This window comes from Lutra lutra, chromosome 14, assembly GCF_902655055.1.
Source record: "Lutra lutra chromosome 14, mLutLut1.2, whole genome shotgun sequence".
In the NCBI taxonomy this organism is placed as follows: Eukaryota; Metazoa; Chordata; class Mammalia; order Carnivora; family Mustelidae; genus Lutra; species Lutra lutra.
This window is the reverse complement of record NC_062291.1, coordinates 4,673,322-4,687,209: the sequence shown is the minus strand read 5'-3', so window position 1 is coordinate 4,687,209 and position 13,888 is coordinate 4,673,322. Positions and strand designations below refer to the sequence as shown.

Below are 13,888 nucleotides of genomic sequence, written 5' to 3'. Positions count from 1 at the left end.
AGACATCAGCAAGGGGCTGCCTGGTGGCTCAGTGGGTTAAGCCTCTGCGTTCGGCTTGGGTCATGGTCTCAGGGTCCTGGGATCGAGTCCTGCATCAGGCTCTCTGCTCAGCGGGGAGCCTGCTTCCTCCTCTCTCTCTCTGCCTGCCTCTCTGTGTACTTGTGATCTCTGTCTGTCAAATAAATAAATAAAATCTTTAAAAAAAAATGAAGACGTCAGCAAAAGCATTTTTATAGGCAGGACAGAAGGAACCAGTGCAAAGAGAGGATTCCACTTCCTCCGACGAGGAGAGGTCAGGGAGTAAGAGGACTTTGTGGGCATGAGTGTAGGGCCGGCTTGAGGACCGAGGCAGGGCCCCTCTCCCTTGGACACCGGAAGCCAGCACTTTGTGGAGGGAAATTCGGACGGGAGCAGAGAGGATGGGAGGGTGGGATTTCCCGGCACAGTGATGGGGAAGGCATCTGCAGTCACAAAAGCTGCTGTGACGTGGCACCTTCAGGACACTGGGAAAGTTAGAGCAGCACGCTAGGACTTGGGGTGCCAGGCAGAGGCCCCTTGCTCCAGGGGCGTGTATGGAGCCGGTTAGTGTGGCCTCCCCCGGCCCCGCCGCCTGCTCCATAGTTGGTCTCATTTTCCTTCCAGATGCTGCCCTCCCAGGCTGCTAGACCCTCGCCCTGGGGGAGATAAAGAAATGCATTTTAATTTCTGCAGATGTGAGGCCCTTGAAAACAAAACCGCTCCCTCTGCCAAGGTGACACTCGCTTTTCCAGCATATGTTAGCAGTCACAAATAGAAAACCCGCTCGGGTGGTTCGTCCATTCGCATATTTCATTTTAAGCCTCGTGAACATTCCCTGCATCTCTGATGAAACACCTGGTGAATTAAAGGATCAAAACCTTCAGAGAAAAGCCTCACAGTCCTGTACGAGATTCAGCTCTCAGAAGGCACCGGTAGATTCTGTTGATGGTCATGGAAAGGCTGCACATATCACAGGTTTCTGTGTGTAGGAAACCATGTTGGTGTTGGAGGGTGTGCCAAGTATGGGTGGACAATTGCGGGGTCCTGGGCCTCCCCACCCCCAGGAATGCTCACAGTGGGGACACGTACTGTCAGCCATTTTCTTCCTTCCACTCCAAGCACAGTGTGTTGATCTCTGGCGTCTGTGATGCTATCACATTAAGCTCTTTTCATTTCAAACGGTTTTTCTCTTTCTTTAGGGACTGTCTAATTTGGACCGAGTTTCTTCAGTCCCCATTTGATCTCTAATGCCGCGTTTATGTGTCTTATAACTTTTAAACCATTGATTCAATAAACACTAGGAAACACAATTCTTATCATTATCATTATAATGAATTCAAGGGAGGCAACACATGTTTAATGTTACATCTTATAAATCCTAAACTTAATTTCAGAAAAGAGTAAGTAAAAATATTCTCCGGAAAGATTAATTAAATAGACTCATAAATATGTACAATTAGTTTGTGATGCCCCTACCCCTGTCCTATCCTGTGTCAAAGTCAGTGTTTGTAAGACAAGGGAGACAAGAGCAAAAATGAACTGTTGGGACCTCATCAAGATAAAAATCTCTTTGCATAGCAGAGGAGAGAGTCAACAAAATCAAAAGACAGTCCACAGAATGGGAGAAGATATTTGCAAATGTCTTATCAGAAAAAGGTCTAGTATCCAAAATCTATAAAGAACTTCTCAAACTCAACACCCAGGAAACAAAGAACCCAGTGAAGAATTGGGCAGAAGACATGAACAGAGATTTCTCCAAAGACATATAAATGGCCAACAGACCCATGAAAAAGTGCTCAACATCACTCAGCATCAGGGAAATGCAAATCACAACCATAATGAGATGCCACCTCACACCTGGCAGAATGGGTAAAATTAACAACTCAAGAAACGACAGATGTTGGCAAGGATGCGGAGAAAGGGGAACCCTCCCACACTGTTGGTGGGAACACAGGCTGGTGCAGCCACTCTGGAAAGCAGTATGGAGGTTCCTCAGAAAGTTGAAAATAGAGCTACCCTATGACCCAGCAATCACACTACTGGGTATTTACTCCAAAGGTACAAATGTAGTGATCCGAAGGGGCACCCTTACCCCAGTGTTTATAGCAGCAATGTCCACAATCGCCAAACAGTGGAAGGAGCCCAGAGGTCCATCGACTGATCCATAGATAAGGAAGATGTATTGTATATACACAATGGAATATCACTGAACCAGCAAAAGGGATGAAATCTTACGTTTGCGACAATGTGGGTGGCACTGGTGGGTAGTATGCTAAATGCGGTAAGTTAGAGAATGACAAATGCCATAGGATTTCACTCATATGTGGAATTTAAGAAACAAAACAGAGGGTAGTAGGGGGAAGAAGGGAAAAATAAAAGAAGATGAAATCAGAGATGGAGACAAACCATAAGAGACTTTTAACTATAAGAAACAAACAGGGTTGCTGGAGGGGTGGGGGAAGGGGACGGGGTAACTGGGCACATGATGTCATGAGCACTGGGTGTCACATGTAGCTACAAATCACTGACCTCTGCATCTGAAATTAATAACATACTCTATGTTAATTAATTGAACTTAAATAAAATAACATTTAAAATGTAAAAAAAGCAATGTTTGTGCATGTATAGGCAAGGTTTCCGTGCAACCGTCAGGTGCTGGTATGTCCATTGGCAGGAGTGACCACAGCACACCACGTATGTCTGGCAGGAACTTGGGGCTGCACACTCAGTGTTTCACAGGTGGTGACCCTGACGTTTTGCACCACCATTTGCAATGACCTGGTATCTGATGTCTTTTCCCCAGGAGCCGTGGAGCACACAGCACATCCCGGCGCTGTTCTCAGCCTTCTGTGGCCTCTTGGTTGCACTTTCCTACCATCTGAGCAGGCAGAGCAGTGACCCCTCTGTACTCCTGTGAGTAACACGCACACAGCCAGGCCCAGGTCCCACCACCCCGCCTTGTCACGGAGTGGGGAGTTGGACTCTCACCACTCACCTAGCCCGCCACCAGGGAGGGTAGAAGAAAGGCAGCCTGGACCCAACACTGGGGAAAATCAGGGGTCAACTTCCAGCACACATGTCCCCTTTGCTCTGCTGCTTTTGGAGTAAAATGCACAGGGCCGGGAGTAGAGGCTGCTAGACTTCCCCTTGGATGAACTGTGTGGGCAGCTCCCACCTCGACAAGGGTCCTTTTGGTGTCCCTTAAGCAGCATCACCAGGTGATTTTTTTGAGGACCTGACGCTGGTATCTCTGAAAGGTTTGTGTCTTGTTCTGTTGCTTCGGGTTCCCAACATGGTGGGGCTCTCTCGGTTCAAAGTGAAGTTGGCGCCTACATTTCAAAGGTATTTAATAAACATCTTCGATCACTTCAAATATACTTTCCTATCTTTCCTTTAATCTTGTCTTTTGAATCTTTGAGAAATACGCCCTTTGGAAGTGGAAATGCTTCATGGGATACGAGAGTTTCCGATATCAACCTATCGATTGTGATCAGATAATCATCTCGAGTAATTTTTCCCAACTTAGGGAATATTTGGATGGCCCTAGCTCTTTGTGGGCCAGAGAAAACCAGCATTTTACGCTGCCCATGTGCAGCAAAATGAAAGGCACAGAAAAGGGACAAAAGTTAAATATGGTTTGCACAGTTTTTCCTCTCAAATATTTTTGCTGAAGTGTTGCATTTTGCTGCCATTTTTTTTTTTTTTTTGGTGAGGCCGAAGGCTGGTGGACTGATGAAACAGAGAGTCTCTGTGAGCTTAGCTGCTGGCAGTCAGGGTACCCAAACCCTGCACTTGACTCTCACGAGGAGGGAATCTGAGAATCCAAACGGGATATTTGTGATGACTTGACCTGTACCTCTTTTCCTTTAATATGAATTGGTTAAAGGAGAGAGCCCCCGCTGTTGTCATTTGGGAGTGGAAGGTGTCAGGAGAGGTGGTTTACTCAAACATTGTAATACCCACGTACTTTGAATAGTAACAGCTGTGCGTTTGCTCCTTTTCAGGTCCTTTATTCCCTGTAAACTGCTTCCTAAATTTTTACACCCGAGCCTGGAAGAGCTGGCCGAGGACCCTCTCCCCAAGAAGATGCAGGAGTCTGTGGTGAGATACTTGTGTTGTATGACGCATGTAAGGGTTTTGCTCGACGTGGCGTGGAGTCTTGTGGGCAAAGCTCAGGTCCTCAGTAGGGCTCCCCCAGCCAGGAAGGAGTCACCAGTGCGGGAAGAGGGGCCTTGTCTTGGTCTGCAGCCCACACGACACAGGGATCGTGGAGCTGCCTGGAGGGTGTGGCCCCTTCTCCAGCCTCTGGGAGGCTGATGGCTGTGCCTGCTGTGGGCTCTCCCTGGGTCCTCAGAGGATGGAGGTTCCTTGGCTGCTCCAGTGAAACAAGGTCACTCCACTCCGCCCCCTGCTGGCAGCAAGCGGCAGGCCAGTGTGTACCAGTCTGAGCCGCTCAGACAAACCTTCCGCCAAGCTTGTTCCTGATGTGCTCCCAGCAGCCCCTCCACCTTTCTGGCCTCAGTCTGAAGCTGAGCTCCCCGTACTCTGCCCACGTTCAAGGCTGACCTTTGCACAGCCTTCGTTAGGAGCCCTTGGGTTTTAAGACTTAACATCTGGGATGTGGGAGATGGGAGCCGTGACACCGGTTGAAGCCTACGAAGGGAAAAGGAAAGAGTAAAAGAAGGAAGAAGGAACAGAACACAAAGACTGTTAGAAGAAGGTTGCTCTTTCTTTGTCCACCAGGACAATGGCTTGGGGCGGTTTCAGAAGGCCTTGGAGCAGGGGTTGCCTCTTTGGTATCAACTCCCAAACATTATTCTTTTAAAAAGTAAGTGCTCCTTGATGATGTACCCTCCCAGTCATGTGCGTGTTGAGCTTGCAGAGAACGGACTGCTGTCTCGCAGGCATGCTTGTCCTGTGTTTTTATTAGGAAGAGCAGACCAACAGAACAGCAGTTAATGACCCAAGGATCGCACGCTCCTCCAGCCGGGAACGGCCTCTCTGTCCGGCTTGGTCTCCACGGTGCCAGCATCCAACACGTACTACATCGCATTGAATTTAGACAAGTTAAACTGCAGTCCGCAATTTTAAGACAATGTGCAGGACTCAGTCAACATGATAATAGTGTAAAAAATTCAGACTCAGCTGCTGGTGCCTTTGAATGCGGCTGGAGGGGAAGCTGGAGGTTGAAGGGCCTTTTTTATCACCACCAAGGAACCAAAGGGAGGTCGCTGTGAATAAGGGCGTGGATCATGAATTTTAAAAGCAGCAGTGTGTTTGCAAAGCAGGGCAGTAGGTGAACCTTTGGGGCTGATATGATGGCAGCTAAAAAGGGTGGAAAACATTTGACATTGAAGCACAGATAGCACCAGCAAGCTGATCTCTAAAGTTGATGCCCCGAGACTCGACAAGGTCAAACTGACACTCCTGGGTCAGTTTCTCTAAAAGCCAGGGAATGGCCTGATGTCAACACGAAAGTTCTCCCGTGGAAGTCTGAGAAAAACTGTTCTCCCCAGATGTTCCTTGATTTCATGAATGATGAAGATGCTTTCTGATTTATTGCATTGAAGAATGATGTACGAATAGCGATGAAATCGACAAGCAATTTGCTTGGCAGATGCTGCTGGCGCTTCCTTAGGATGAGTCGCTGTGGTGCGCGAGGCGTTGCCTTAGTGAGTTTTCATCACGTGGACACGCTTTGTGTAATGCAGAGCACACAGCTGGTAGGGGATCTAATGTGATGTGTGTGTTCTTTGTGCTGCAAAGTCTTCTGGTCTAATAGTAATATTTTAACAGGACTGCCAGATTCAGCTTTTAGAGTTTGGTGCAGAAAACCTTTTGTGCTCAGTGCGATTACAAGGTTTCCCTTCTTGTCTCTGATTTTCTTTCTCTCTCTCTTTTTTCTGAAAGTTCTTAAAGGACTCATACTTCGTATGTGGGGTCCCCTAACAAGCCTCCTTAAGTCGGTTTCCAGCCCTTCCTCCTGTTCCAATGCATTTGGCCTGCAACGGGGCCTGGGAACCTGAATGTTTACAAGACTGTCCCCACAGACTGAGCTTTGAGGAACCTCGATCTAGAAATAGAGGTGCCCAGCACTCCCATCTGTGGGCCTATACATGCCCATATGTGCAATGCCAGCTACGCACTCAGTTCATTACCAACATGCTGTAGTTAACAGCAATGTCAACTTTCTGCTCCTGGCTCAGTTTCCCCTTATCCCCTGGCCTTAGGAGCCTGGTCTTTCTGTTTCTGTCCTCACCCATCCTCACCAGTCTCTATCCTCTTCACCCATTCGTCTATGTTACTTCCATTGTATCTTTTTCTCATTTCCTAGAAACAAAAAATAGACAGAACAACAAAACAAACAGCCTCATTTTTAGCTATACAATTCAAACAGCTTCTTGTTAACCATTGGTTGAATCATCTGGGTTTTTCGGGGGCCGTGCTGTCTAGATCTGCTGCGTTGTGCAGTGTGGGACCAAGGCTTCTTCAGCTTCTTTTTAGGGTGAGAACATGAAGTACTACATAAGATGTCACAATGGATTTAAAATGTTCAATGTGCCAAGCGCCAGTTGATTAATTAAACGTGTCTAGAATTACCAATAAAATAGGGAACCAAAACATTAACGTTAATTGAATATTATTTTGGAAGTTCTGGCTCGTGTTAAGTCCTAAAAGAAAAAAAAAATGTAGATTACGTTATTGTATACATGTGGAATGCACAGAAAAGTTTATTAAAATCAATTATGATCAATATGAGAATTCACTAATACCCTTAGAGACAAGGAAATTTAGAAAAGCAAGAGCATTCTAACACATCAGAAATAACCTTAGGAAATATAATGAAAACATGATCCTACTGACAATGGCAACAAAATATATGAATTGATAATAGGAATGATTTTAACAAGTAGTGTCAGAAATGAAGGAAACCACCGCAGCTTATTAAAATGTAAATGAAGTTCCCATTAAGCGGTGATATAGAGACATAACCGGATTTGGGGTAGGAAGGTTGAGATTTATTAAATGACAATTCTTTCTAATAAATTTATAGGTTTAATATCATTCAAAACAGTTCCAGAGGAATTATATTCACAATTTGGGGAAATTATTCTAAGGTTCATTTAGAAGAATAGCCATTAATAATAGTTTTTTTAAAAAAATCTGAAAAAGAAGAATAAGAAAGAGGAACTTAGCACTTGGGGATTTAGGAGTATATTATAAAGATTGAGTAATCAGAAAAAATATGAGACACATCCAAGACCACAGAATGGGATTAGTGAACCAGTAAAACACAGAAAGGAGGCCAATTATTAATACAAATGTATTATGTGAAAATTAAATGTCACAATCAAGAATGGATTAATCAATGTATGGTGTCAAGGTCATTGTTAACAGTGGGAGGGAGAATCGAATTCTATGTGCCGATCCATCACCGGACACCAATGTAAGTTAGAAAGACAAAGATCAAATGAGACTTTTCCATCTCTGATTCTATGGCAAACTGAATTATTATCACCAAACTCTCTCCTGATTAAAACTGAAAATTCTGAATAAAATGCAAAAAAAAAAAGTCCTTAGGTGTGAGAAAAAACTGACAAAAGGATAAGGAATTATTAAGTCAAAGTTTAAGTGAACAGGGGAACCAGGAGGAAGCAGAGCAGGAAGCTTCTTTTGCCTCAAGGGCGTGTGCCCAGCAGGGGGGTCCCTGAGCCTCAGTTGTCAGCCCTCAAGCTGCGGGGGAAGGGGGGGGTAAGAAACCAAAGCCCAAGGCTGCCAAGGCGAGTGTGCGATGGGAGACCCTGTGCTCATGGGGCTGGATCCCTGAAGCGCCCACCCTCGGAGGGATGATGAACCCGAAGAAATCCCTCCGGTTCGCAGTGCCAGGGGAATGCAAGCAGAGGGACCTCGGTGTGGAGCGGAACAATGGAACCTTGGAGGTGTTGTGATCTGCCTCAGGTTTTCAGTCCCAGTTCTAACACCTGCATGGCACAAAATCCCTAAATTTATGACTAGAGATTGAACAAACTGGAAACTGGAAAAGGCACCTCATGGCAAAACCAAATATCTGCTCCTCCTAGGTCTCCAGCATTTCCCAAACCAGTTTTCTAAGGAAAATGAGCAGCTCTCAATAAGAAGAAAAAAAAAAAAATTAACTACACAAGGAAACAAGGGACCAGTAGAAATAGGTCTTCAAGTACTTCACATACTGGAACTATCAGACACAGATTTTATTTTATTTATTTATTTTTAAAGATTTTATTTATTTGAGAGAGCATGAGAGTTGGGGGCTGTGGGGGGCAGAGTGCAGAGGGAGAAGCAGGCTCCCTGCTGAGCAAGGAGCTCAATCCCAGGACCCTGATATCATGACCTGAGCCAAAGGCAGCCACTTAGCTGACTGAGCCACCCAGGTGCCCCTAGACACGTATTTTAAAAGAACTATATCTACTTTGTTTAACGGAATGAAAAGTAAAACTTATAGACAATAGAAAATAATAAAATGATCCAGTATGTTTGAAAGAGAACCAAATAGACCTTCCTAACCAAAAAACAAACCAGAAAATGAAGCAGCTGAACAAAACAAAACACACATACGCACACACACACACACACACACACACACACACACACACAGGGACACATGTATGGAAGATTAGACACCCCTGATGAGAGAATTAGTGAACTAAAAGAAGAAAGTATCCAGGGATGTAACACTGCAGACAAACAATTAAGAAATACAAAATAAAGATGAAGACATGTGAAAGAAAGAAGACCTAGCATAAAACTAATCAGAATTTCAGAGAAGTGGGGGGCGAGAGAGACCAGCACATCATCGATGTCTGATGAGATCCTATCTGAGAATTTTCCAGAAGTGATGAAAGGCTCCGATCTGGAGATTCAAGCATCCCAGTGAAAGACAAGCAGAGTAAAATGTAAGAATCCACAGGGGACAAGCCATAGTGAGACTGCAGACACCAAGGACAGAGACCATCCTAAAGCAGTCAAACCGAACAGATTACATTCAAATGCATGACAAACAAAATCTCCCTTATCACAATCAATTATAGAAGGCAGAAGTCTGATGTATTTAATGTTCTGTTAAAAAAAAGTAACTGCCAAGGTAGAATTCTGGGCCCAGTGAAAATATCTTTCAAAGCAGGGCAAAGTGAAAATATTTTAGGCAAAAGGAAGCTGAGAGACTCACTAAATGTAATGCTGAGACCATTCTACAGATGGTCTCAGATGGAAAGTCTAATTTGCATGAAAGCGCAAAGAGAAATTTAAACAAACGTTAAATGTATAAAACCATAAGAAGAGGATAACCTACAACTTTGGCTGGAAGGAGAAGTGGACCCAAGACTTAAAAATTCTTAGTAATGTCCAGGAGACAAATAAAGGTACGGATTAGCTCAAAACCGTGGTAAGTGAAGGCTGCATGTTGGAATGTTTAGTGTAAGTGCTCAAGGAGTAGAAACGCAGCGCGTAACTTCCTACTCTGTACAGAGGGAGAAACGGGATGATAAAAAAGAGTTCTTCATCAGTAACAAAACATTATAGGACTCCTGTGTGGCACTTCCAGATGGGTTATACAACCAACAGAGATGAGAAAACCTGAAAGTGCTTGGAATCCTAATAAAGGAAGTTATCTTCAGGATAACTCTAAGGTAGGAAAGACTTTTTCAAACAAGAAAAAAGAAAATGGAAGTTCATTACAATTATGGACTTTGATTTATCAAATAATAACCAAAAAAGAGTATTAAAAAATAATACACAGACTGGGAAATGATTTTTTAAATATATATAGTAGAGAAAGCACTACTATAAAGTAGTAGGTGATGAAAATTGCTATCAGTCGATAAGAAAGCCAGGTATCTCAATTAAAAATGGTCAAAATACACTTCACAAGGGAGGAAATAAAAACACCCAAACCATGAATACCCGTGTGAGCTAATTAATAATCAGGAAACTCTACACTGAAACCACACCGAGTTAACATTTCATACTTCCTAGACTAACCGAAAATGAAAAAAGTTTTCACAATACTAACTGTAGAGCAAGGGAATTCTTATGTACTGTTGGTGGTAGTATCAATTAGTGTTTCTGTTTGGGAAACAATTAGGTATCATAAAGTTGAGGACACACAGTACACCCAGCAGTTCTGTTCCTGGATACTTACCCTGGAGCAAATCTTGCACATTTGTACCAGAATACACATATGAGATTGTTCCTCATCTCGTTTATTCATAAGGGCCCTAAGCTGGAGCCGTTGGAAATGGCATCAGCAGTGGAATTCGTAGTACACAGTGTTGCTTACTGGACGTGCACGTAATGGCAGGGTTGAGTCTTAGCCACGTAATGTTGAACAAAGGAAGCAGGACACATCTGGTGCCATCTGTTGGGTGAAAATAGGCCAGCCAAACTGCTTACCTTGTGTACACAAGGAGCAAATCATTCTTGTTCAAAGAGTAAGAAACTTACTTTCACCACAGTCCAGGAAGTTAATATGGAGCCCCCAAGAAGGGAAAGAAGACTTTGTGATCAGGGAGCCAGATAAGGGATTTTTTGGGTACTAGAAAGCTAGATTTCTTGAATCAGTTGATAGTTACTGAGGTATTCACATTATAATTATTTTTTAAATTGTGCATACATATTTTAAGCACTTTCTTATATGTCTGGCCCACAATTTTAACAATTTAAAAGAAATTTTCAAAAAAGTAGGAAATAAAATCAGACATTTATTCACATACTAGAAAGGGGATAATTTTCCAGGCTTGGAATCTATAAAATGAAAATAAATAAAACACTCACACATACACACACAGTTAGATGTGAGTACATAAAACTTTTAAACGTCTATAGGTTTAAAGGCAATAAAATTAAAGAATTTGTTAAAATATTCGTTGCAAATTTGACAAAGTTAAATATCTTTGTTATACTAACAACTCACAGTTTAATTTTCAAAATGCTAATCAAATGATATATATATGTATATATATTTCATTTAGAGATAAAATAGTCACAAGTAATTGTGGAAATTATATTTAACCCTACTTTTACAGAAAGAAATGTAAATTAAATTTAGATGACTTTTTTTTTTTTAGGGAGAGAAAGCATTTATGTGCATGACTGGGGGTGAGAGGGAGAGAATCTTAAGCAGGCCCCACACCCAGCATGGAGCCCAACCCAGGGCTCCATCTCACAACCTTGATATCCTGACCTGAGCTGAAATCAAGAGTCAGAAGCTTAACCAACTAAGCCACCCAGGTGCCCCAGATGGCATTCTTTCTTGTCCACTCAATCAGCACAGAGTAAAACAATGATATTGCCAACTGGGACAAGATGAGATTTCTTAGATATTGTTTATATTTGTGTAAATTAGTAGAATCATCTGTGAAAGCATAATTTGTCAAGAATTATAAACCTATATTCATAACCTATAATATAGTAAGTTGATTTGTCAGAGTTGTTCTAGAGAACGAACTTAAAATAGGAAAAAAAGATTTAGGCGCATAAAGATCACGACTGCAGCATAATCCATCATGGTAAAACGTGGGAAACAATCTAATAACCTAGCGGTCAGGAAACGCTTGCCTAAACATGGCACATTCAGTTTCGTTCGTGAAATTAATGTTTCGCCTTTCCACTACGGCCCTGTTTGTATGTGTATGTGTGTGTGTGTTTATGGCATCACAAGATAAAAAATTCGTTTGTCATTAAGTGACTGTTAGTAAGTCTTACAATAATATACATACAGATAGTGCTTACAAAAGAAAGTGCAGCTGAAAAATGTATAAAATTGCATGTAAACTATGATCAGACCTTTATAAAATATGCACAGATAATCCCACACACATCACGGTGGCAGCTAGATCCATGCCTCAGCACTCGCAGGCAAAAATACTGACCCAGAAAGCATAAAAATGCTAATGCTGTTAGTGTCAGGATATAATGATCACGGATGATCTATTTCCTTTCTTCTCTGTGTTATAGAGGGCTGCAATATTATGTTATCCTCTAATGGAAACATTTATTCATGCTAGAAAATTGCAGAGACCTAAATTTGCATTTTGCTCAGATACTTTGTACACTGATTTTCGCAATACCTAACATCCTGTGGTTCACGCTTAAGACTTAGGATATTTATCAAAATGAAGCGAAGATTCTAAACCTGTTGTTTCAATAAGTAATTCAACAGACTTGGAGTTATTTGCCTCCAAGCACGCGGAGGAAGAAAGGCAACACCAGCAATTCTCCTTTCGTATAACAAAACTGAAAGTAAAACCTCAGACATTCTTACGTCTTTTAGTAACAGAGATGTATAATATATATTAAAATCATCAAAGTCATTTAATTAGAAAACCAAAATTATAAATCTTTACAGTATTAAAGGCTGTTTTTATAGGACACAAGAAAAGTCTCTGAAGTCTGGGTGTTTTCAAGATTGCTTTTAAAAAGATAATATTATCACGTTTGTTATATGGTACTGCATTTAAGACACTCAATTCAATACACAAGGAAAAGAAAGGTTTGTAAGAATAGTAGTTGTGGGGCTTCTGGGTGGCTCAGTGGTTAAGCGTCTGCCTTTGGCTCAGGTCATGATCCCAGGGGTCCTGGCATCAAGCCACACATTGGGCTCCCTGCTCGGCAGGAAGTCTGCTTCTCCCTCTCCCTCTGTTCCTCTCCCCTGTTTGTTCTCTCTCTTCCTTCCTCAAATAAATAAATAAATCTTTAAAAAAATTAACACTAGCTTGAAAATCTCAATAATTACCTTTTGCCATCATATTTGGTGATAAATCTTTTCAAAACTTTTGTCTATTTGCAGCTGAGAATGGGGATGGAGAGAAATTGTTTGACTTCTTATCATTGATTTCTAAAGTTCCTTTTTCTTATTTTTAAATTTTAAAAATTTAAACTTATTTTGAATTTATTTTTTAATTTTAAACATATTTTCTTATTTTAATGTTCTTTATATATTAATATAGATAGAAGTTCTTTGTTGGGTATATATTTTGCAATTATTTTTCTCAGTCCCTGGCTTGCCTTTTCATTTTGTAACAATGTATTTTTGAAGAGAAACATGTTTAAAATTTTCATGAACTCCAATTTAATGACTTCTTTTCTTTTAAAATTCCACATTTTAATGTTCTATTTAAGAAAGCTTTGCCAAACCCAAGCTCACTAAGATTTCCCCTTATGCTTTCTTTGATAAATCAATAGTTTAAGTTCGGTTTATAATGCACATTGAGTTAAGTAAGTTTCATATGTGACATGAAGGAAATGTCAAGGTTTCTTTGTTGCTGTTTTGTTTTTTTGTAGATAGCTAGTTGTTCAGTTCCATTTGCTGAAAAATTATCTTCCCCTCATTTAGGGGAAAGCTGTCATTTCACCTTGGCACTTTTGTTTAAAATCCATTGACTGTATATATTTCGGTCTGAGCTCTTTTTTCTGTCTTCCTGATCTATATATATTTTTGCTCCAATACCATCAATTCATAATTCCTACAGGTTTGTCATAAGCCTTGAAATCAGATATTATATATCTTCCAAGTTAGTTCTTCCTTTTCAAAGTTGTTTTTACCTTTTCTCAGACTGTTGCATTTCCAAGTAATTTTTGAACTAGCTTAGCAATTTGTACAAAAAAGTACTATTAGGATTTGATTAGGATTCCACTGGATCTGTATATCAGTTTGGTCAGAATTGACTTCTTAGTAATACTGACTGAATCTTCAAATCCCTGAACATGGTATGTCTCTCCATTTATTTCTTTAGTTTCTTTCAGCAGGTTTTTGTAGTTTTGAATGTACAGGTCTTGTACATTTTTGTCAGATTTATCCCTAAGTATTTTATATTTTTTATGCTATTATAAGTGG

The 13,888-nt window shown here is 41.4% G+C and overlaps 1 protein-coding gene across 2 annotated transcripts in view; it reads left to right on the top strand.

Annotated features, from left to right (window-relative positions):
* Window positions 1-13,888, top strand: part of PCNX2 (pecanex 2) — a 280,264-nt gene that overhangs the window by 121,337 nt on the left and 145,039 nt on the right. For both annotated transcript variants that reach the window (XM_047702153.1, XM_047702152.1), the window contains exons 16-17: window positions 2,822-2,931; window positions 4,023-4,119. In XM_047702153.1, coding sequence (XP_047558109.1) covers window positions 2,822-2,931; window positions 4,023-4,119 — 207 coding nt within the window. The remainder of the gene's footprint in view (window positions 1-2,821; window positions 2,932-4,022; window positions 4,120-13,888) is intronic.